This window comes from Mesoplodon densirostris, chromosome 2, assembly GCF_025265405.1.
Source record: "Mesoplodon densirostris isolate mMesDen1 chromosome 2, mMesDen1 primary haplotype, whole genome shotgun sequence".
Lineage (NCBI taxonomy): Eukaryota > Metazoa > Chordata > Mammalia > Artiodactyla > Ziphiidae > Mesoplodon > Mesoplodon densirostris.
Genome location: NC_082662.1, coordinates 101,238,408 through 101,261,957, shown reverse-complemented (window position 1 = coordinate 101,261,957; position 23,550 = coordinate 101,238,408). Strand labels below are relative to the sequence as shown.

The window sequence follows — 23,550 nt, the reverse complement described above, 5'->3', positions numbered from 1 at the left end:
GGAAGCTTTGTTTCAGACAGACTGAATGACTTTACCAAGGTCACACAGTCATGCTTAGTGGCATGACAGGCAAAGACTTGGGCAATGAACTTTATCACGTGACTAGACATGTGTCAAAGCCATAAACAGATGATCTCCAGGAACACCGTGCAAAACAAGACTGAAGTAAGTGTGAAAAGGAAAATAAGTCAGACTCTACCCCATACCAGAAGGGAACTGCCTCATGCACTCCGGAGAAATGAAACCACTGGAAATCACTTATCACACATTACAAAGCTCTAAGGGAAAACAAAAAAGCAATAGTTTTCAGAAGAGACTATGCTTTCTTCAGCATGCCCAAGTCTCATCTTCTTTGGCCATTTCTCCTCACCTACGGGGGTATCATCTTCCTACTACTCACACAGATAGCCTTAAGCTCTTTTCTTCCCCTCTCCAAATCTGATTTCAAGACAGATTGGGAAACATCCTTACCAAGGTGTAAAAGATTCAAGACCCTTTAAAGGAGTTATGCCCTCTTGATTTTTTTTTTTATGTAGACTTTTTTAGAGTAGTTTTGGGTTCACAGCAAAATTGAGTGGGAAGTAGAGTTGCCGTCTACCACCCCCCAGCCCCTTGTATTTTAACAGATACCAAATACTGAAAAAAAAGTAAGGATTCTTAATCTGGGATCTAGGGAATCTATTCATGGTCTTAATGGGGTCCTTGATCTATCAGATATTATATCCTGAATTATGGTATATGCGTGTATATAGATTTTTTAGGAAACAGGTCTCATCAAGTTCTCAAGGGGTTGGCATTCAGAAACAGCTAACGCTACTAAGCTAAAGAATGAAGTTCAAAGTCTAGACATCAGGTAGAGAGACTAAAGGAACTATTTGGAGGCAGAAAGGCTTCATCAGTGTCCCAAAATCATACCATACAGGTGGCTGCTATAGCAAGTATTGATATATATACCCAGGCCTCTCAACTTCAACTGGGGCTATAGAAATATCCTAGTTAACCAATGATATGGCTTTCAAACATATGATGACCACTCTCTCTCTCTCTCTCTTTTTTTAAACATACCTTTAAAGCTTCTATAACAAGGTCCCTTGCTTCAAGCTCTCCTTCAAGAATACTGAATAGTGTTAGGAGTTCTGGCTTGCTGAGTTTTTCCAGATTCATCCTGAAAGCCTAAAACAAGGACAATAATCAGACAATCTCCAGAAGACAGAGTTAATTTGATACTATTAAAGAAAAAATAAAGTGAGACAGATAAGAAAAGAGCAACAATTAGAGTAGAAAATACTTGAAGAAAGGAAATGGTTATAATTAAATGGAAAAATAAGAACTTTCTGATGTTAATCATAAATTAAGCAGCAAAATAAAATAAAATTCATTTTAATTATTGATTTCATCACCATTCACAAAGATCAAATTTTCATCGTTTTTCCTCCAGGCATATATACAAACATCCTAGAAGGTCTCAGAAAGAATTAGTCACTAATTTTGTTCACTAGAAGTTCAGGTAAAATTTTGTTACGATGAATACTATTTCAATGAAAAACTGTTTGACCACAAAAAGATATCCCAGTTTTATATAAGTAAATTCCAAAATTGTATATAAAACATTGTGGGATCCCTCTGAAACTGGCTGAAATGAATTTGAGCAAAGATAATGTTTGGTGGGAGTATGGGAGAGAATTTTCTTTTGAATTGTCTACTTTCACAGAGAACATCTATCACAATATTTATATTTCATATAGTAAAATAAGACTTAAATGCAACCATGTACAAATGTACTTTTAAATGACTGCTTAAAATATATTGTTTAAACATCTTAATTGGCCAGGCTACTATAAACTGAATTTATTTGACTTAACAAGTTCACATTTCTATGAAATCTTGCATCTTTTAAAATATGTTAAATGGCAAATTACATGGCATAAACTCAGTCCTTTCCATAAGATTAATTTCTCACAAACCACACATAGATAGAAGCTAGACGGCGTACAATCTTGGAAGGATCTTCTGACCATTGTGTATGGTAAGATACATTTCATAACTTCTAAAGTACAGCAAGTACTATTTTCCCTCTCCCACTCTTTACTTCTAAATTGCCACTCTCATATAGTTTTTTTTTTAAAGTGAATCACAACATGACTAGTTCACACACCCTCCAGTAACTCCCAACTCCTATGAGCACATTAAATTTTAGGAGGCACACAAAAGAGGCATTGATTCCTTCCAGAGCTACTGCCTTTAAGCGAATGAGAGCATGTAGAAAATGCATACTTCACTGTGTTCTTAGATGTTGCTCCAGGACACACTGTACAAATCTTTTGCCACATGGTAAAACATGTTCAATGTAACTTCAGCTCTAACTGCTAACTTTCTAACTGGTGAGGGTTAGCGACTAGTAAGTGATTCTCACATTCTCACTTCAGTATTAGAGAGCCCTTACAACAGTTACTTTAAAAATAAGAGCTCAAAAATAATTTAAAAAACAAAAAAACAACAAACCTAATAAAGCTACACTTAACATAAGATGGTATGCTGGAAAAAACACATGGCTTTGCAGTCAGATAGATGCCAGGTCAACATCTTCCTAGTTGTGTGACTGGGCAAGTTTTCTGATTCTCAGTTTTCTTACCTGTGAAAGTGAAATGATGATATCTAACTCATAGGACTGTTGTAAAGATTGAGTTAATAAATATAAAACATCTTGCCAAGTTCCTGATAGAAGCTGATCAATGGTTTAATTATTAAGAACTACTATCCTCTCTCACTTTCCAAAAGAATTCCAAGAAAGGCATTACCAAAATTGGGGGCAGCCAAGATCAATTACTTCAGAAATAAGTGACTTTGGCTGCCCTTTTGTAGTTGGGAACCACAAATGAAGAAGGATGATAGCATCCTGGAGTGAATAATGATGAGGAATTTAAACTACCATTTGAGTCACACTGGTTTCTTAGATGAAACCCTTCCCCCAATTCCTGATGGTTTCATGTTTTAGTCTCTCTCAAGGAGATTATAAGGCAGAGAAAAAATCCTATCATTTTATTCCTTTTTTCACCCCTCCCTGGTGTTAAGCAGAATAATGGGCACTTGGTAAAGGTGCTCCATAAATACCAACTGCACTGAGTAAATCAACTAGGAATAGAGCTAAAAATGATAGTGTTTACACATATTACTCTTTTTTCCTTCAATATCTTTATACTCCTTAAATATTCTCATTTAGAAATCTAAAAACTGTGGCTTAAGGATGCAGTGTGATATAATAAAATATAACAGACCGGGAGTGAAGAGTATAGAATTTTAGTCTCAGCTCTGCTACTAAATAGCTATAGGGCTTTGAGAAAAAAAAATTACCTAGTTGCTCTGGCATTGAGTTTCCTCACAGGTAAAATAAAACAGACTAGATAATCTCTAAAGTCCTTCATGGTTCCATTCTAAGCTTTCATGAGTGAAAATCAAGAATTATTTGTTAGAGAAATCAATTAAATAAAAATTACAGGTAAATATACAAAGAACTAAAACAGATTGTACCTAAATCACAGTTTTTATCTGTTGTGATAAATATACATCCTCATAAAAGAGTGAAATTGAAACAACCTTAAGTCACTTTAATTATAAAACAGTCTAGCCCAGGCAAGAAAAAATTCTATTCTTTGTCAATGGCATAAAGGACAATATTCATGTTACCTCTACATTTGTAAATAACTTCTGCACACAAATTTTAATATTTGGAACATTTTGCTAATGTATCAACTTATTTAGCTTGGTGTCTACATGAAATAAATATAATACAAATACGACACAGGAGGGGAAAAAAAAGGGCCACAGCTGTGTAATTCAAACCCAAGAGGTCTGTTTTCACATATTCCTATAACCATTCTTTATAAATATTAAAATGTAGTTCTTTGCTGTCCTTTACATTTGAATCTAATTTTAACACACATTGCAGTAACATTTTGTCTGAAATATAAATGAATGATAGTAAAACTGCATTATGTTTTAGTATGGCAGTGATATTCCTGGGGGTGGTATGAGGGTGGGGATGGGGGTGATACTGACCTGATAACTGGCAGTCACACTTTAGTCCTCAAGTATAAATTCTTAAGGTTTTCTTCAGTTAAAATTTGGGAAAATTGACAAATACATTTAAAATGTCATCAGCATGGTGGAAAAATGTCCAATGCTGCAAAATAATAAGAAATTTATTGTCTATGTGACCATACTATAAACAATTGGTAAATCCCAAGAATGTCAACTGTCATTATAGCTGATGAGGCCTGACAGCTGTTGGTTGATACAGACAAAAAGAAGAAAATAACCACTTCTTCAAGTTGAAGCTGAGTAATATAGGAAAAAATATCAGGAATCTGACTTCCCTTTTGCAATCATACTTAGGGAAGGTGAGGTCGTTCAAAATCTTTTCACTGTCATTTCAAGGACTATTTTATGAATGTCACCAGAAGAAACTGACTTTCTCTCCCTCAATTGATAAAAGCCTATTTGCTTGAAACACCATTACTTATGCACAATGCACTCAGATAAAAAAATAACATAATTACAACTGAACTTTTCAAACTGCCAAATTCTTGTAAGGAAAATTCTCATCCCCTCATCTCTTGCCCATCAATAAACAAACAAATCAATCTGTCACCACCTCAACTTTGTAGGGCTTATTACTCATCCCAGATTCTACTTTTTCCCATTTATTTTCAAATATTAAGTGTTGAATTATATGTAATTTTTGGTTTATGTTTTTCTAATAGTGTATTAGACCCTACAAACTTAAAAAAAAAGATAGGCCCTAATTTTTATTTGATAAAACATAAATTTTGTCTTGTATTTACGGTATTTAAAGTACCAAGTCCATTCGACTCCAATTTCTGCCAATATATAAATTATACGGTCTAAGATTTTCAGAAAAAGGCTGTTTCTAACTTCATATTCATTATCAGAAATATGACTGCCAGATTTTTGGCATGTCATATTGTAGTCTACAGACTCATTCTCCACTTATTTTCTAAATGAGCTGTTACTTGTCATTGTCCATTAAGTAACTGTGAAAGACAAGATCATTTCAACCAGATGCTCAGCTCATTCCTTCCGGTAGAATCTCTCCAAGACCCAACTTTCCTTAGAGTTTATATGTAGATATTTCTGCCTAAGGAATGCTACAGTCTATAAATTTGAAATAAAAACCACCTGTGGACAAATTGTCTGTATATATTATCATACACTGTGGTACAGCTAGCTGTAGCTATATTAAGCTTTATAGTTTTCTCAATTAAAAAAATATATAAACATATATAATAAAAAGTTACACATATTTTAATACCCTGGAAAACTGAGCCTATTTATAGACTACATATGAAACTTGTTTTTAAGTTATTAATAAATGATTTCAAACATGAGTTTGCCCAGCTTACAATATGGTCTATTCACATGCTACTTCCCACCAAGTCAGGGCCAACAGTCAGGAGAGCATGAATCTCTTCTTTTTTTAAAAAATAAATTTATTTATTTATTTATGGCTGCATTGGGTCGTCGTTGCTGCGTGGGTTTTCTCTAGTTGCAGCCAGCGGGGGCTACTCTTCGTTGTGGTGCGCGGGCTTCTCATTGCGGTGGCTTCTCTTGTGGAGCTCGGGCTCTAGGCAGGCGGGCTTCAGTAGTTGTGGCGTGTGAGCTCAGTAGTTGTGGCTCACGGTATCTGGAGCACAGGCTCGGTAGCTGTGGCGCACAGGCTTAGTTGCTCCGTGGCATGTGGGATCTTCCCGGACCAGGGCTTGAACCCGTGTCTCCTGCGTTGGCAGAAGGATTCTTAACCCCTGTGCCACCAGGGAAGTCCATGAATCTCTTCTGTATGAACTTTCATGTGCCAACAGCCACAAGAATTATGGGTATCAAGGAGGACACTGGCTCTGCACCTCCACTGTACCTCCTGAACAGCATTGGTCATTTTGCCATGGAGGTATGCTGCTCTGGCTTGGGCTCTGTTCATTTTATTCTAGCCTTTTCCCTTGACCCAACATCTACTCATTCTGGTTCTGGTTGTGCCTCTTCCTTCTTGAGGAAGTCTCAGCTTTTGCTCTGGAACTCATTCTTTGATAGAAGGCATTGTTACCTTTTTACCACATGGAGATTGGGTGGCAGAAAAAGAAACACCCCAGTTTCTACAGCTATGTAAGGAGTAAGGCAGGGCAGGGTGGAGTACACGTAGATGTTTATCTAGTATCTGGGTTTGTGTATGTCTTTATGTGGAACTGAAGGCCTTATTTCTATGTGGTGGGTGATGTGGGACAGGAAAGAGAAAAAACATTTTTAAGGTGAGTCTCAGATATTTCTGGACATAGAAGCACCTCAAAAAAAAACTACATAAATCTTTTTTTTTAAATCCATTTGGCTAGCACCAAAAAAAAAAAAAAAAAAGAAAAGAAATCAGTTATTTTACCCAGGAGACCACTCTTGCAAAACTGGATAAAAATCAATTCTTTACTATATACTCAGATATCAGACTAAAGAAATTTATACTTGGGCTACAATTGACTAAGATTCAGGCCATTCAGTAAGTTTTTAGTATCAGTGATAAGGTATTATTAGCACGGATGTAAAGCAAACTTGCTCCAATTATGTAAAGACTCTTTCCAGTACACATAAGCAAAACCAAAATTTGGGAGGCCAGTTAATTCTAAAAATTCAAAGAGTCAACACTGACATACAAAGTGGCTGTTCTGACAGCTTTCCATTAGATAATGTACTTCCTTAAAAATCCAGTATATATGAAATTAAAAAAAATAAACATGTCACATTTATAAATACCAAATCTAAAATGGACAAAAGTGCACTGCTATTTTTAAAAAAATGTATCCAAAGCAACCTCCTATCTGAGGGCGGAAGGTGTTGACACATTACCTTGACTATCTCAAGATTTAAGCCTTCCCACCCTCTGGCACTTTTGGTTTTTCATAAAAGTTATTTATGCGTTTGGGGGTAAGAGAGTGACAACATTCCAAATTGTACCTCTCATTCCACTTTTGGCATTTTAGGATTAGGCTAGTAAAGAAAAACATGTCAAAATATTATCAGAAAATAAATTTTCTGATCATGAAAGCAGATCTTTTGTACATTTACTAAAGAGAGTTGTTTCTGCTATTATTATTTACAGATTCTAAAACCAAGATAGAAAAACAAACCTTTTTACTGAATTCTACAATACTATGCAATAAAAGCTTTACTACAAATGTCAAATCAAGCTTCTTTCAGTTGAAGGTAAAAGATATTATCTGAGTATTTGTATTCTTATGTGTCTATGTGTTATAACGTGTTATGGGCTAAATTGTGTCCTCTAACCCCAAAATTATATGTTGTAGTCCTAATCCCCAGTACCCCCATGATGTTACTGTATTTGAAGACAGGGTCTTTAAAGAGGTAATTAAGTGAAAAATGAGGTCATGGGGGACTTCCCTGGTGGCGCAGTGGTTAAGAATCTGCCTGCCAATGCAAGGGACACGGGACGAGCCCTGGTCCGGGAAGATCCCACATGCCGCGGAGCAACTAAGCCCGTGCGCCACAACTACTGAGCCTGTGCTCTAGAGCCTGCGAGCCACAACTACTGAAGCCCAACACCTAGAGCCCGTGCTTCACAACATGAGAAGCCACCACAATGAGAAGCCCGCGCACTGCAACGAAGAGTAGCCCCTGCTCACTGCAACTAGAGAAAGCCCACGTGCAGCAATGAAGACCCAATGCAGCCACTAATAAATAAATTAATTGATTAAAAAAAATGAGGTCATGGGATTCCCTGGTGGTCCAGTGGTTAAGACTCTGTGCTTCCACTGCAGGGGGGCATGGGTTCGATCCCTGGTCAGGGAACAAAGATTCTGCATGCTGTGTGGTGCAGTCAAAGAAAAGAAAAGAAAAAAAAAAAGAGGTCATTAGGGTAGTCCCTAATCTAATATGCCTGGTGTCCTTATAAGAAGAGAATTTTGGACAAAAACGCAGGACAGGGAGAGACCATGTGAAGACACAGGGAGAAGATGGCCATTTAACAAGCCAAAGAGAGAGGCCTCAGAAGAAACCAATCCTGCTGACACATTGATTTCTGACTTCTAGCCTACAGGATTGTGAGAAAATAAATTTCTGTTGTTTAAGCCACCCAGTCTGTGGTACTTGTTATGGCAGCTCTAGCAAACTAATACAACATGATAACCGTTTACTACTTTTAAAGACTATTACAGAAACTAGATCAAAGCCTTCCCCTTACCATGAGAATGCCTGAACAAAGAATGCCCTGCTTTGTCTTATCAGTTTGCTTTTTCCAGCAACACTATGTATAGGATTATATAAAACAGAATGGTTTTGAAACAGTTTTGGAGATTGTAAATTTCAGGATCCTGAAATATAATATGAATAATGCACTTACAAAGAAATTACAACAGTGCTAAGGGATTGAGGTGCTTGTTTATCCAATACTGTCAATATGGACTTTGAAGGAGGCCTCAAGAAACCAGTTCTGTAATAAAGCTGATTATTCTTTAAGATCAATACTTAAAATGCTTTCAGTACTCTACTCAAAGCTGATTCTAGGATACCAGATATTCTAGATTTATACTTAGTACAGAAATTAGTAATATAATTGAGCTTACCAATGTTAATCACCACTTCCTCAGAGTTTTATTTGATTATTTTTTTCCCCAGACTTTTCTAGAGTAGTTTTCTAAGAAGAATTCAAGCCTTAATAGCAATAATAAAAAGACACACACTTTTTGAGCTAAACATAACATGTTCCAGGCAGTGTTCTAAGTACTTGACATGTATTAATTCCGTCCTTACAACCTTAGGTGATAGATGCTATAACCATTATCAACAAGTTCATCATCATCATCATCATCATCCCCATTTTACAGATGGGAAAACTGAGGTACAAAGGCTCAATAACTTAAAGTCTCACATCTAGTATGTGGCAGAAATAGAATTTGAACCTAAGTAATTTGACTCCAGAGGCTTCCTTAGAAACCACTGCTACTTGGTAACCACTGTTCACATCTGATTTTCTCATTTTATCAGCTAAAATATGATTCACAGAGCTGGAAGGGATCTCAGAAATAATCTAATTTAGTACTCTCATTTTACAGATGAAAATTGAGGCCAGAGTTGTTAAGTGAATTACTGAAGATTATAGTTAAATAGTAAAATTATTAAGATCCAGTCTAATCCACTTTCTGGGACACCATGATGGATATCAGGGTTTTGTTTTGGTTAGCTCTGTTTTAAGACTCATACATCTCTAGTGTATCTGTGTGTGTGTGTGTGAATGTCTGTCTCACTTACTATGTGTGTACATCTGTTTCTATCATTGTCTCTCCTACATGTTGCCAACAACATTTATATGCATCCTGAAGAAAGGGAGGAAGTGGCCTCATGCCCATAAACAAGCATTCAAACATCTCTCCCCCAAAATGAGGACATCTGGCACAACGCTATTAAAAAACAGGTCTGTCTACCTGGATATCCGTTTACACCTTTTCAAGTATTCTCATCTGAGACAAGACCAAACCAGAAGAGCTACATTAGTTAAGCTACTGGAATGTACGTTAATGAAAATGAAGAATAGTTTTTATATGAACACATTTTTTCATTAAAATTAAAAATATGTCTTCTAATATCAGAAAGTTACCAGCAGTATTTACCATTTCAGGTATATTTGTCAGTGGCTTTATTTATTTCAATGAAATTATAACATGATTTCATTGAAATACGTATATCTGTCTATATCATCTATCTGTCCATCATTCCCCTAAATTTTTGCTTTTCTGAAATAATGCCACCATGATTTGTAAAATACCACAATGAGGGAACAATAATATGTAGATTGATCTTATTTCCAGTAAAATGATTCATGGGCCTCAATTCTACAGGCAGCCTGGAATACAAGAACCCTTCAAATATTCAACATTAATGTTGGATGAAGTTGTTGACTCCATCAGGATTTCAAACCAGGAAGAAACAGAGCATATGGTGTGGAGGATGAACTGTAACACAGTCAAGGTATCTGTGTTTTAGCTATGCCCATAACCTGACTCTCCCTGAACTGTAAAAAAATTTCACAAAAGCCTGTAACAGAATATTATAACTGATGATGTTGTTTTGCCTTTTAACTTCTGTCTTCTAAATCAGACCACTGATTTTTTAAAAAGTTTAACAATTTGATATCAGTTGAAAATGACCAACAGACCTAGCAATTGTTTTTGCTCCAAGGTTTTTTGGGGACAGTAACTCTTCTGGGAGGCAGTGTGTTGCAGTGGAAAGTGCTTGACTTTGGAGCCCTACAGACCTAAGTTTGCATCCTGGCTCTACCACTTCATACTTCCTTGATCCACGTAACCTCTGAGCTTTCAGTTCTTCATCTATAAAATGGCGATGACAATACATACTCTAACAGGATACTGAATGGTTTAAATGAGTTAGTGACTGGTCAGTTCTCTCATTTCTCATCCCTGGAGAGTATATATTTGGTTTCATCTGTACGGATAACGAAGTTTTCCTTTTTCCAATGAGTTCTCACTTTCTACCACTCATGTGTCTAATTTAGAAATCAAAACAAGTTTACTCCTTCTAACCTGGTAGGTTGATCTGCTCCAAGAAGGAGATGGCCTGGCCAGTTCCTGGGAAAGGCAGCTTAGGAACACACACAACACATATTCAGGCCAATGGTTATCTGCACACTACGTGGGAAAGAAAAAGGACAATCTTCTGGCTTTTTGTGACTTTAGGATATAAGTGAAAAGATTGCCTTTCCTTCCACTGAATTTCTACAGCTTTTAATCAAGTTATAATTTTAACTCATAATACTGATAAACGCGTTTTCTAAAAATATCACAGCTATTTTGAAATCATATTAAATGCATAATGGATATGTATCTTATTCATAACCCAAGAGCAGTTTTCACATTTTATTACATCAATTCATCTATTTACATAGCTGTCTTTTGTCTCATAAGATTCTGCTCTTCTAGACAAATACTCTGTCTTATTCAGCTTGATAAACTTAGCACCCAGCAGTCTCTGGTTCAAAGGGGTAATCAAAACATGCTGGCTGGAAAGAAATGTACAGTGCAGTACCTTGAATTACAGTGTACAAAACTGCACTTTATCTTCTGGGAAATAAGAAGCCACTAAACATTTTTAACTAGGTGAATCTCACAATAAAAATATAGTTTCAGGAAGGTTAAAGCTTGACATACAGAGTTGATTTGACTGAAGAGAAACTGGAAGCAGAAAAAGCAGTTGGGAGAAAACTTAACAGTACAGGTATGAGGTTAAAGTGTGTGAACTAGGATCATGGCAGTAAGAATAGTAAAAAAAAAAAAAAAAAAAAAAAAAAAAAAAAAGACCGATGCAAGAGACTTTATAAAGAATGTATAGTAACTTGGTACTGGTTTTTTTAAGGAGGTAAGAAGGGAAATAATCCCAGATCAGCTGAGGTTTTTAAGGCTGGGTGACTATAATGATGATGCCATTAACAGAAACAGGGATGTTAGAAAAGGAACGGGTTTTGGGGGGGAAATAATGACTGTGATGCGAGACATGCTGAATGAATGAGAAGTAACTAGACCCCCAAGAAGAACGTGTTCAGACTCAGTGAGTGTGGCGAAGGCTAAAGGTTTAGAAGCAGAGAAGTCTTTAGGGGTGGAGCCTTTTCAGAAAATTTCTTCTGTGTCTTCAATTTAAAACAAGAGGCAATAAGAAGAAGCTGATACATAGGACTAGACCAGATCTTGTTTGTACCATCAAATATTAAACCAGTTAAGAACCAGATTGTTTCTGTTCTCACTCCTGTTCAACCCACTACAACAGAAAGGACTACTTAGCAGAAACCAAGGAATGGGGAACACCTTCCTTCAAAAAACCCCAAACTTAGTGCTCCTTTTTTCTACAACGTACCCGTCAGTTCATTCGCCTCTGTTATAATTTATAGATCTTATTTCTCATTAAAACAACTCATCCCTGCTTGCTTCTCCCTCTGCACTCCTTCCTCCCTGGCTCACCTTTCTAGGCGAGCAGACCCACAGCACACTGCAGCCTCTCCTTCCCTAGCAGCTCTGCACAAAGGATCCATGCAGATGCTCCCAAGGCCCAGGGTCAGGAATCTTTTTTGTCTGTAAACCCCGTCGTCCTGTGCTCTCCTATTTTCCTTCCTAGCTTCTATTTGAACTCAGTAACAGTTAAGGATTATATTCTTTAAACTCAGTAACAATTAAGGATTACATTCTTTGTGGCTCCAAAAGGCAGAAACGATTCATTTAGCAGCAAAGCACACATTTAGAGTGGAAGCTCTGGCTTTGGACTTGAAATACAGAGTTTGGAAATAGTCGAGAAACCATATTACTACATTCTTTACTTCAATGCCTGCTTGTAGTCCTGTTTTCCTCAGCCCACAAACCCCTGTCCTCCACTCCCCCACCTCCACTCTTAACTTCCCTTTCCATAGTTTCTTCATACCCATTTGAGTTTTTCTTATGATTGCTCCTTACTTTGGGGGTAGTAGAAGAGTTGTTCAAAAGGCAAAAATCACTGTCACTCAAAATTACCATTGAAAATCCCTTAAATCTCACAGAAGGTACAACCCTGCACCATAATCACGGCATCCACAAAACCATTTATATGACACTGAGGGTGAAGGTACTTAAGACAGTGTGGAGTGAAACAACTGACAATTCAGAGAGAAGACATCAGATGGTTGAATCCCTTGCCTTTCCTTTTCCAGGGCCAAAACGTTTAAGGAAGATAAGGTACATGACATAATTATGAAACACACACACCGTAAGACACATGCGCTGCCCTAAAAACTCTTCGGTTGGATGTCTGAGATCATGACATATACAAGCTTTGTTTCCCTCTAATTAGGAAGCTTAGCTATATATTCAAATATTTAAAACAAAACCAACCAATAACTAAACTCAGACACTAATTCTTCACCTCTGTTTAAATGCTAAACAGGAAGAATATTTAATATTAAATTCTTTATGGACTGTTTATACTAACAAGATGTGCCATATCTTATCAGTAAATTATCTTTCTAGTCTACCTGAAGGGGTCAGCTTCAAACTAAGTTCAACAAACGCTCACGAAGTCAAACTATATACTAGGCATTGTGAAAGGTACAAAGATGAAACAAAACATACTAATATCTCTCAAAGAATTTATAATTTAATGAGGCAGATTACAAATATACCTTAAAAGATCTCTGCATACAATGTTTTCCTTCATCTGACATAACCAAACAGGTGTTGAAAAAGTTAAAGGAAAGATTTCCAAGACCCAAATGTGTATCAAACAGATCCTGCTTATTGTGCCAAGTAATCAAAGAGCATTATTTGCTTTTTCCTCTCTGCTCATTAAGGCCCTGGCAATCACCACAACTTTGGCTTCCTTAGTCTCTAACCTCAGTTTGTTTTCTGTTCTCTGCTCATGTAATAAGATATATCTTTTTGGGAATTCCTGTTCTGCTTTTAGTTCTTTTCTGCTGCTATTGCTAAGGGCCCTTATCCACCTATCGCAGTACACTTTGTGTTTGCTGGAGAGACCCTCCACAGTTTCTTCTTTGTGCCTTTTTATCGGAGATCTGGAAACAATCACTGAGCAGATCTGTGAGCACTGAGACTGGCTCTGAAAACTTCAAACCTAACTATTCAAAATTAATTACCTTCAGAAAGTCTACCTTCAGAGACTCTAATCAGGAAGGTAAAAGACAGCTGTTATAATTGCCCCCATGATTCCAACTCCTTGCATCCCATGGTTATTATCTTTGGCTATAAATAACAGTAGTAAGACAGACTTCAGACCGAAAGCAAAAGAAACAATGCTAAAAAAAATATGGCAAATTTTAATATATGAAAGTGCTAGCAATAGATGATTACTAGGGATTCAATGGCATTAACATTAGGCCAAAAGCATCAATATTTTGCACCTGCTGAAATGAAGGCCTTTATGAGCACACTATAGGGACACTCTCTGGTAGTCACATGTGTGTGAATAGCTGGAGTTTACCTTGCTTTTATTTATCCTTATCGCTGAGATTTAAAATGTGCTTTTAATTTTCATCCTCTGAATTTTGGTAGATGATAGTGGTCTTGTAAAACCAATCAACAACATCATATATATATATATCAGTTTCACCTGGAGGGAAAAACCCACCATAAAATAGGGGCTACAGAGTAACCAAAGGCCACCAGACCAGATTAATCATAAACCTAGACCACTGAACCTGAATTTTCTTCAAACACTTCCTGCCTTTTGTTTCAACAGAACTATACCTTCCAGGTTAACTGCAGTCTCCCTGAGCAACAGACCAGCCCACCCGAGACTAGGAGATACTCATTCCTAATCTAAAGCTCTTTATTTACTTATCTGTACTGTTTCACTTGAAAGCATGCTGTTATTCACTGCCAGTCCAACAATATACACTGCATTCCTACCCACACAAAACCAACTCTGTAGATATCCAACACGCCCACCTCACTATGAAATACAAAAGGGTGGTTTTTCATCCAGTTTTCAGGGAAGAAACAGGGTGGAAAGCAAAAATGAAACGCAACTCAAACCAAAAAAACCCTTAGAGGTTGGGTTCTCCCTCAAGGAATAAAGGTACAAAGGGGGGCAGGGAAGGTTACTATTTCTCCTTCCTCCAGAGACTAAAAAGGTCCCGAAGCAGGTGAGCCCTCGATGCCCCACAGGAGAAAAGAGGATCCTAGGGGCTTCAGGCGGAAGGTTGAGGATCAGAGAATGGGGGATGGGAAGAACCCAAGTCGGGGAAGGCCGTTTCGTCCGTGGAGCTGGCAGTCTAGGTCGGGTCTCTGATTTTTGCATCGCCCCATCTCTCTCTCTCTCTCTTTTTTTTTTTTTTTGAAAACACTTGATTTTTATCTTACGGATGAAACTAGCTCTGGTCCCACCCTAGCGAGCAGGACAGGTGTAGGAAGGGATGTCTGGCCTCCCGGGGGCGGCCAGACAAATGGGGGTGGGGACGGCAGTCTACAGAATGGGAACCCGTACGCCTTCTCCCAAGGTTAAGGGGCTGGGCGAGGGGGCCCTTTAAACGGAGGGTGTCAGGAGGGCAGCCCCTTCTGGGGAGCCGGGGTTGACGGGGGACAATAAGTGGCTGCGAGCACCCTCGAAGGTTGAGGAGCCGCCTCCTCAGGGAATACCGGGAGGTAGAGGAGACGGCTCCGCCCCCTCAAGGGATGGGCGCGACCGGCAGTTGGGACGGCGGCGGGTGGACACCGGTGGTCCTACCCCTGCTTTTCTCTCGAGAACCCGGCCTCCCAGCCGCCACCAAGCCCGGGCGCCAACAACTCCTACCTTTTCCCAGCACTCGGGGCTCCGCTCCCTGCCGCCTCCGCCAGCCGCTCCATCCACAGCCCCCCGAGGCCCCGCCCCTCGACCGCCTGGCGAGAGCCCTGGCATTCGGCAGGGCCAATCCCCTTCTCGCCTCTCCAGCCCCGACACCAATCCGCTCCGGCTGGAGGAGGGGCTTCTCCAATGTCTTTTAGGCTCCTCCCGGGGCCCCAAAATCCCTTTTGTTTGGGGAGAGCCTAGCTGGGATTGAGCTCGCGTCACTTCCGGGAGGAAGCGTAGTCCTCCGGCCCGGGCTCGGGGGTGGGCTTACGACCCTCACGGCCCGGCTTCTGCAACTTTCCACCTTCTAAGTGATTTCTGGACCGGACGGTGGCGAGTGCTTCGTGTTTACCCTCATGCTACGGGCAGCTTAGGAACGGCGGGTTTCGGGTGCCCTGATTGATCGGGCACATTAACGTTTCATTTCATCCAAAATGTTAATAAATGAAGTGCGCTTTGGGTCTGCTTTAGAAAACCGGTTGTTGAAAACGTGGTAACGTGGCTTGCCTGCTCTCTTTTTTTTCTCGTACGAAGCCTGTGCTAGAAACAAGGGCGCAAAGATGAAAAACCCGGAGACCCCCCCCTTCTCTTTTCACATTACATTTGGAAGAGAATAGTAGCTCTGGAGCCCCTGGAGCGGGGACACCGGGTAGCCCAAACCCAGCCAGACCTGCCTTCCAGGTAGAAGTCGAATGAATAAAATTTGTGTGTCATGGTTTTCTACGCTATGTTTTCCAAATGAGGGGACTTTTTTTTGTGTCCTTGGCCCCATTATGCTGTGGGTTACCACGTTTGCAGTGACGCTGGGACACAGGACAGTAGAGGATGCAAGGAATGCCTGTCCCTCGTGAACACAGGAATGCAGATCTTGCTGGTGGTCGCAGCAAGCCTTACCAGCACCAAATAACCCAGAAACGGGAGAGGATGCACCCCTTCCTTAGGTCAAGGTTTCTGGATCCTTTTCCAGTTCACAGATTGATTCAACTGGTTAAGAGAATAATAACCACATTGTTTTAAATATAATAAATACAATTAAATATTTATAATGCATAAATAATTTAAATTAATTTTAATATGTTATTTCTAATATTAACAATTATTATTAAGCAAGACAGTATTAGGGGCCTAGTACTCACCTAGGCAGACTATCTCAGGACAGATGCAGCCCTGTCCTCATGCAGTTTAGAGTCTGGTGGAAGGATGTGGTCAGTCTGCAATCATTGATACGTTTGAAGGAAGTAAACTGTTATTAATGTCATCACTGTGCCAGGTACTTTCATATAATGATATTTAATCTTCACTACCAAATGAAAAATCTTTCCTAACCTATAAGATAGACATCATTGGTTCCCATTTTACAGATGAGAAGATAGAGATTCAGAGAAATCAAGTAAAGCTATAGAGCTAGTAAATGGTAAATAAAGAACTTCCAACAAGATGTGTGATTTCAAACCTGTGCTATATTCTGCTCACCATACACTTGGCTCTCACAGGAGGGCTGGTCCAGAGTGGGTCTGGATGACTGTAAATCCAGCATTAGAGACAGAAACAAGCTCCATGCCTCCCCCTATTGACTGCTGGCTGGAGAAGGTCATCTCTATATATGAAGGACAAGAAGACTGTACTGAGGTGCTCAACAGCAGCCCAAGTGCTTCTGAAGTAACAAATAGGAAATACAGAACTTCAGAAAGACATCATTCCCTGTATTCAGGAGACCGACGATCTGAAAGGCGAGATGAAGGGCCAGGCACATAGTAGGTGCTCAAATACTAACGTCACTTGAAACAAAATGTCTGAAACAGTTAAAAACACAGAGTTTAAGTGCTGGACTAGGCCCATGAATTTGAAAAATTCTGTTTCCTCCTCCTCCCTTTTGCCCTGCCTTACGGGTGTGCAATGAGGAAGTGCCTCATTGCCCGACGATGAGGCAGATGTGGGAGAACAGGCTATTTTCTGCTGGCTTCTGAGTCACTCTAAGAGTTGTCCCAGTGAATCAGCTCATCCCTCCTCCCCTCCTTCCCTTTGTTAACCCACCACCACCCATTCTATGCCCAGGCTGACCTGGTGCTTTCTTCCTTTACAGCAACCGGCAGCTCCCCTGATTCCCTGAGCTCCCACTTGTCCACTCCTCAGTGAGTGTGGGAGGACCCAGCAAGAATGAGATCATCCCCACCGTGTAGGATTGAGTCCTGAGGGTATTCAGATTACTCTCTTTTTAATTCATCACCCCAGGAGCTAGTGCATGGGCAGGACTTGTGAACCTGAAGTTTTGTGATTCTTCAAATATATAAAATGTGTAAATTAGAGTCTGGCACACTGATGTACATACACAGAGGTAGAAAGTGGGTTTGTACTAATTTCTTAAATTTGTATAAAACAACATATCATTTTTATATCTATTATTTTATCAACTTGCCAGTAAGTATTTATTAAATGCCTACTGTGTGTCAGGTAACAGTAAGAAGTGCTAAAGATTATAGTGTGTGTTAATTTTTCTCCAAATAAGTAAACTTCCTAGGTAGATGTACCATAAATGTTTATTGCTGGTTTGGGGGAGGCAATGATGGAGTAAAAGAGGGCTAGACTGGAAGTAAAAAAAACAAAACAAAAAACTGTGAGTTCTGCTGGAGTTCTCCCTCTGTCACAAACTCTAGTTTTCTGGGGCTGCTGTAACAAATTACCACAAACTGGGTGGCTTAAAACAGCAGAAATGTATTCTCTCTCAGTCAGGAGGCTAGGAGTCTGAAATCAGGGTGTTGACCAGGTCGGTTCCTGGGTGAGGGGTGTTGGTAGGGGTGGGTTTATGGGACTTAAACTGCTCTCCTAGTTTATGGGGTTTCCTGGCAAACCTTGGCATTCCTTGGCTTGTAGCTGAATTGCACTAGTCTCTGCCTCTGTCTTCACATGGCTTTCTTCCCTCTGTGACTTGATGTCTCTATATGTCCTCTCCTCTTCTTATAAGGACAGCAGTCATAATGGATTTAGAATTCATCTTAATCTAGTATGACCTCATCTTAACTCAGTATATCTGCAAAGATCCCATTTCCAAAAAAGTTCACATTCTGAGGTTCCAGATGGACATGGATTCTGGGGGGTGGGGATGGGAACCATTCAAACCAGTATGCAAAACTACTTCGCACAGTAACACCCCCACTTAACTCCATTTAGCTTCATTGGTAATGGCATGAAAGTAGTGAACTAATTCCTAACAATCATTTCAGTTCTATAATTGTATGATAATTATATATGCTAGAAGCATTTCTCAAGCCTTTACTATATACCAGGCACTATGAAATTGCTTCACAGTACATCTGATTTAACCCTTAAAAGAATTCCAGGAGATAGATGTGAATATTCCCATTTTGCAGGTGAGGAAATTGAGGTACAAAGAAGTCCATAGTCATGGAATTCATAAGTGATGAAGATGGAATATATTCACTCAGGTCTGACTCCAAAGTCCACCCTCACAATTACTATGCTCTGTCATCTCTCCATCATACTAGATGGGTTAGAAAGATGGGGAATGCAATAAATCTTTAAAATTTTGATTTATGTAATACCTGGAGCTGGGTAGCAATCTTCCTGGGGAAAGCAAGAGAGAAGGGAACAGTGGGTGGCAATGAAAACTTAGTAGGGAAGAGGAGAGCTATGGGCACTTACCTGAACCTCAGTTTCCTCATTTGTAAAATGGAATAATAGTTCCTCCAGGTGGTTGTGAATATGCAAGCGAGATAATGAAAGTATTTGATAAACCCTATGAGGAGTGATGATAAACTACCTACCTGGGAGATCTTGCTCAAACTCCTTCTCCTCTCTGGGTCCTTGCCCTCCAGCTGAACATCTGAGGGTTGAGCATCTGGGGCTCTATAGGACTCCTTCTAGCTGTGACCCACTGAGACTTACTAAGATGCTTGGTGAGCTAGATGTAAAAGTTGGAGTGACTGGGAAAAGTGACCTGGCCTGGCTCCCTTACCTCTTCTTCCTCAAGCCCCCACCTGGCTCCTCCAGGAGGGGATCCTGAGGTTGCAGTCTAGCAGCGGCAGAGAGCTCTCGAGGCCGGGACCAGGCTGAAGTGGGAAGGACAGTGTGCTCTCCGCGGCTCCCTACATTTTCTCTCATTATTTGCTCCCACAAAGGCCTTTCTGAGTAGTCCTTAAGGTTCTCTTCTAGCTTGGATCAGCCCGACCTGGGAGACTGGGGCACAGGAGAAGTTGAGATTTCTGGGCGTGGCCCTCACTGTGTTCTCGATCATATTGCTCCCCCTAGTGCTCAGCGACGAGTCCTGCAGCTGTCAGCTTCCCTCTTGGCCGTCGCCGCGCGTTCCTCGGAGGCTTCTCTGCAGACAATGTTTTCTTTTAAGGGTGTGGGCTGAGAGCGCAGCAGGTAGGGTGCTCCAAGGACCAGAAGTTCGGAAAAACCACCTTCAGGGACAGATTCTTCTGGTTGTAAGCTAAGTGTTGGGGCCAGCTTGACCATGAGGGAGCCAGGAATCTCTTATCCTGGATTTCACAGAGGGAGGTTGGGAAGGAAAGGGAAAGAAATCTAACATTGCGTGTCTACTATGTATCAGGCACTGTGCCAGGTGCTTTACATATATTACATGTATTGCCCTTGTAATCCTTACATATATAATCTATACATTCCTTTACATATATAATTCTTGCGATCATTCTAAGAGATAATTCTTTTTTTTTTTTTTTTTTTTTTTTTTGCGGTACGCGGGCCTCTCACTGTTGTGGTCTCCCCCGTTGCGGAGCACAGGCTCCGGACGCGCAGGCTCCGGACGCGCAGGCTCAGCGGCCATGGCTCACGGGCCCAGCCGCTCCGCGGCATGTGGGATCCTCCCAGACCGGGGCACGAACCCGTATCCCCTGCATCGGCAGGCGGACTCTCAACCACTTGCGCCACCAGGGAGGCCCATAAGAGATAATTCTTATTACTTCTAGGTTTCGCATAAGAAATCAGGTTCAGAGAGGTTAAGTGTCTTGCCAAAGGTCACATAATAGTAACAATGGGGCTTCCCTGGTGGCGCAGTGGTTGAGAGTCCGACTGCCGATGCAGGTGACATGGGTTCGTGCCCCGGTCTGGGAAGATCCCACGTGCCGCGGAGCGGCTGGGCCCGTGAGCCATGGCCGCTGAGCCTGTGCGTCTGGAGCCTGTGCTCCGCAACGGGAGAGGCCACAACAGTTAGAGGCCCGCGTACCGCAAAAAAAAAAAAAAAAAAAAAAAAATAGTAACAATGATAACGACATCAACCAGTTATTTAGTGCCTACTTCACACCAGGCACATTATTTCTTTTCATCCTCCTAGCAAATCTTTAAAATAATTACGATAACCTCCATTTTACTGATGAGATCACTGAGATTTAGATAGTTTAAGAAAGGGGTAACTGAGAAGCTTGCCTGAGATCAAAGAGGTAGGTCTTTCTGTCTCTGTTTCCATTCCACCACTGCCTCATGGAGCTGTGGGTGGTAGAGGTGGGCTGAGCCTAGGACTGTGTGATTCACTGTTCTTGCCATTACTGGCATTGCCTGGCAGCCCTTCCCCAGGACCAGGAAACTAAGGCCATGTGGTGTTTTGGATCTTCAGATCCAAAGATAGGCTCCTGAGATACAATGGCAATGAAAAAGCCAAGGCTGAAGGCCATGGGATCCTGGGACAGTTTGCTTGGGGAGATGCATACCAGGGCAGCACCCTGGGAACTGCACAACAATATTGCTGTTAGGGTCCTTGGGGAGAGCACCCAGAGGACCCTGAGTCCTGTCTCCCTCCATCCTGTGTGGAATACACATGCTCCCCTGAAGTTGGTGGGCCAGGATGGTGTACACAAAGCTCACTGAGGGGCAAAAAGGAAAGGTAAGTGGGGTACAGTCTAGCCCAGGTAGAAAATTCCTGGAAGTAGATGAGAAAAATCATGGAGTTCCCAAATCACCCAGCAAAGTTCCCAAGGATTTGGGTCATTTTAAACTCCTCCTCTCTCCCCAAAATACAGATTAGTCATAGGTCCCTGGAAGAATACTCTATGTCCCTTTGGATGAGTCTCAAGTTTTCATTTTCATTCTAATCTTTGAAATTATTAAATTATAATTGAAAAACACACACCAGATGATGAGTTGATGAACTGACTGACGTTATGTTTGTTATTTCCAAGGGTTCGTGCAGGCCACTGGGGGCGGGGAAGCTATCAGTTAGCTACTGTTTTTTATTTGTAAATTGACTTATTTCATTAAAGGTTAACTTTTTCCCTCTCTTCCAAACCCTCCCTTTTCTGTCTCTCTTCCTGTTCCTCCTCTGCCCCAGGTGCCTTCTTCCCTAAAAGTTTGGAGCCAGACCCCCTTCTGTCTCTCTCTTCAGACAAAGCTCTAGGCTGAGTAGCCTTGCCAGAAGGGCTGAAGCTAGCTGGAAGGCTAGTCTTCTTTCCTTTCCCCTTCTATTCCCTCTTCTTGTTCACACATGGCCTGACATTAAGCAGTAAATAATTTCTGTGCTACGGCCAGAGACAGAGCTTCGGCTTGTCCAGGCTGCCCTATGGTTTCAATCTGATGAAAGCCAATTACACATTCCCTTTGGTCTGTTGTTTCAGCTGAGGCACTACCTAGTGGGCTGAATGGGTCGTTGTTGTTCACAAAAGGGAGAAGTATTTGTAGGGAAAGTAATGACCCTACAAATGATGTGCCATCATTTCTAGGCAACTTCCTGGTAAGTGGTCCTTTGGAGGAGCCTGATGATAGAAGCTTCTATGCCCTCATTTCCCGCTTCATGGCTTCTGCTGGGCCCCTGCAGGGTCTAGTCTACCCTGAGCAAAGTGACCAGGAGACTGAGGGTTCCTGCACCATTGGGAGAAATCTATACATTTCTCATCCCCTTTTCTTTCTGCCACCCTGCCTTCCTCTTGTCCCCCACTTTATTCCTAAAACAATCATTGAGTGTCTATTATCATTACCACAAGAAATAACACACAGTTCCAGACCTCAGGATACTCATAGTCTTGAGGGGAGGTAGATTTGTGTAACTGGTTGACCCAAGTTCTCCTGCTTTCTGTAGCCACAGTTTCCAAATAAAATAACTCAACCCACTGTATTACACCACAATCAGGACTCCTCCAGATGTAAAGCACAGAAAACTCCATCCAGACTAGCCAAAGCTAGTTTTTATTGGCTCATGCAATAAAAAAGTCCAGGAGTAGACTGCCTTCAGATGAAGCTTGATCTGGCTTCTCAAAAATGTTACCAGCACCAGGTTGCTCTCTCTGTATTTTTCAACTCTACTTTTGTAGAGTTTGTCCTGTTTTCAGACATGCTTTCTTCCTCAACTGGCAATAAACATAGGAGTTCCGGCTTCATATCCAGTCATATTCAATAGGAAGGAGAACCTCCCTTTTTCCCAGATGTCTGAGAAAAATCCCACTCTGTCTTCTTGGCTCTGCTTAGACTGTGTGTTCAACCATGAACTCAATCATTGTGGCCAGGGCATGTGCTGCTTTGATTGGCTAGATCTAGGTCATGTGCTCTATCTAGAGCTATGCATTAAGTGTGGGGAAAAGCTATAACCACAGATGAAAATTCATTCATTCATTCATTTATTTATTCATTTATTACCGAAAAAAAAGGGGATGGGTATTTGGGAAGCAAATAGTGAATGTTTACTACATATTTGAGGGTTTGTCTCACAATTGCTCTTGGGACCACTTGAGCTGCAGCTGCTTCTGTAACCTGGCCCCAACTCTGCCTTGGCGTGGACTTGCCTTGCTGCTGGTCATTGTCAGAAACTCTGGAATGGCTGGTCTTTGTCCTTTGTAATGCTTGGGCCCAAAGCATTACTAACAAAAGACTGTTGTGTATAACAGCTGTTCACTGAGGATTTGGGGGCCTGGTATGTTATGGGCAGTGTTAAAAAGGTTTTTTAAAGATTTGAGGTTCTCAGATTTGAGGGTGTGTCAGAATCACCTGAAGGTCTTGATAAATCACAGATTGCTGGGCCCTACCTCCAGAGTTTCAACAAAAATACACACTGGCTCTTGTGTGCCAGGTGCTAAGATTACAATGATGGCCATTGTACCTGCTGCAAAATTCCTCTTTGTCATGCCGAACGACTTAATTCCTTATTGCCAAACTTTTCTCATCTCAGTTCTCTCCGGGGACCCTCACTCTTCATAGCCAGAT

The 23,550-nt window shown here is 40.7% G+C and overlaps 1 protein-coding gene across 2 annotated transcripts in view; it reads right to left on the bottom strand.

Moving 5' to 3' along the window:
- CTTNBP2NL (CTTNBP2 N-terminal like) overlaps positions 1-15,445 on the bottom strand; it is a 67,094-nt gene extending 51,649 nt beyond the window's left edge. Inside the window, exons 1-3 of one of the 2 annotated variants that reach the window (XM_060090260.1) lie at positions 15,352-15,417; positions 4,057-4,180; positions 1,066-1,173 (exon numbers count right to left, since the gene is read on the bottom strand). In XM_060090260.1, the coding sequence (XP_059946243.1) occupies positions 1,066-1,164 (99 nt within the window). In that variant the 5' untranslated portion in view covers positions 1,165-1,173; positions 4,057-4,180; positions 15,352-15,417. Of the gene's footprint in view, positions 1-1,065; positions 1,174-4,056; positions 4,181-15,351 lie in introns of both variants that reach the window. The other variant, XM_060090261.1, reaches the window with a different exon arrangement.
- Between the last annotated feature and the right edge of the window lie 8,105 nt (positions 15,446-23,550).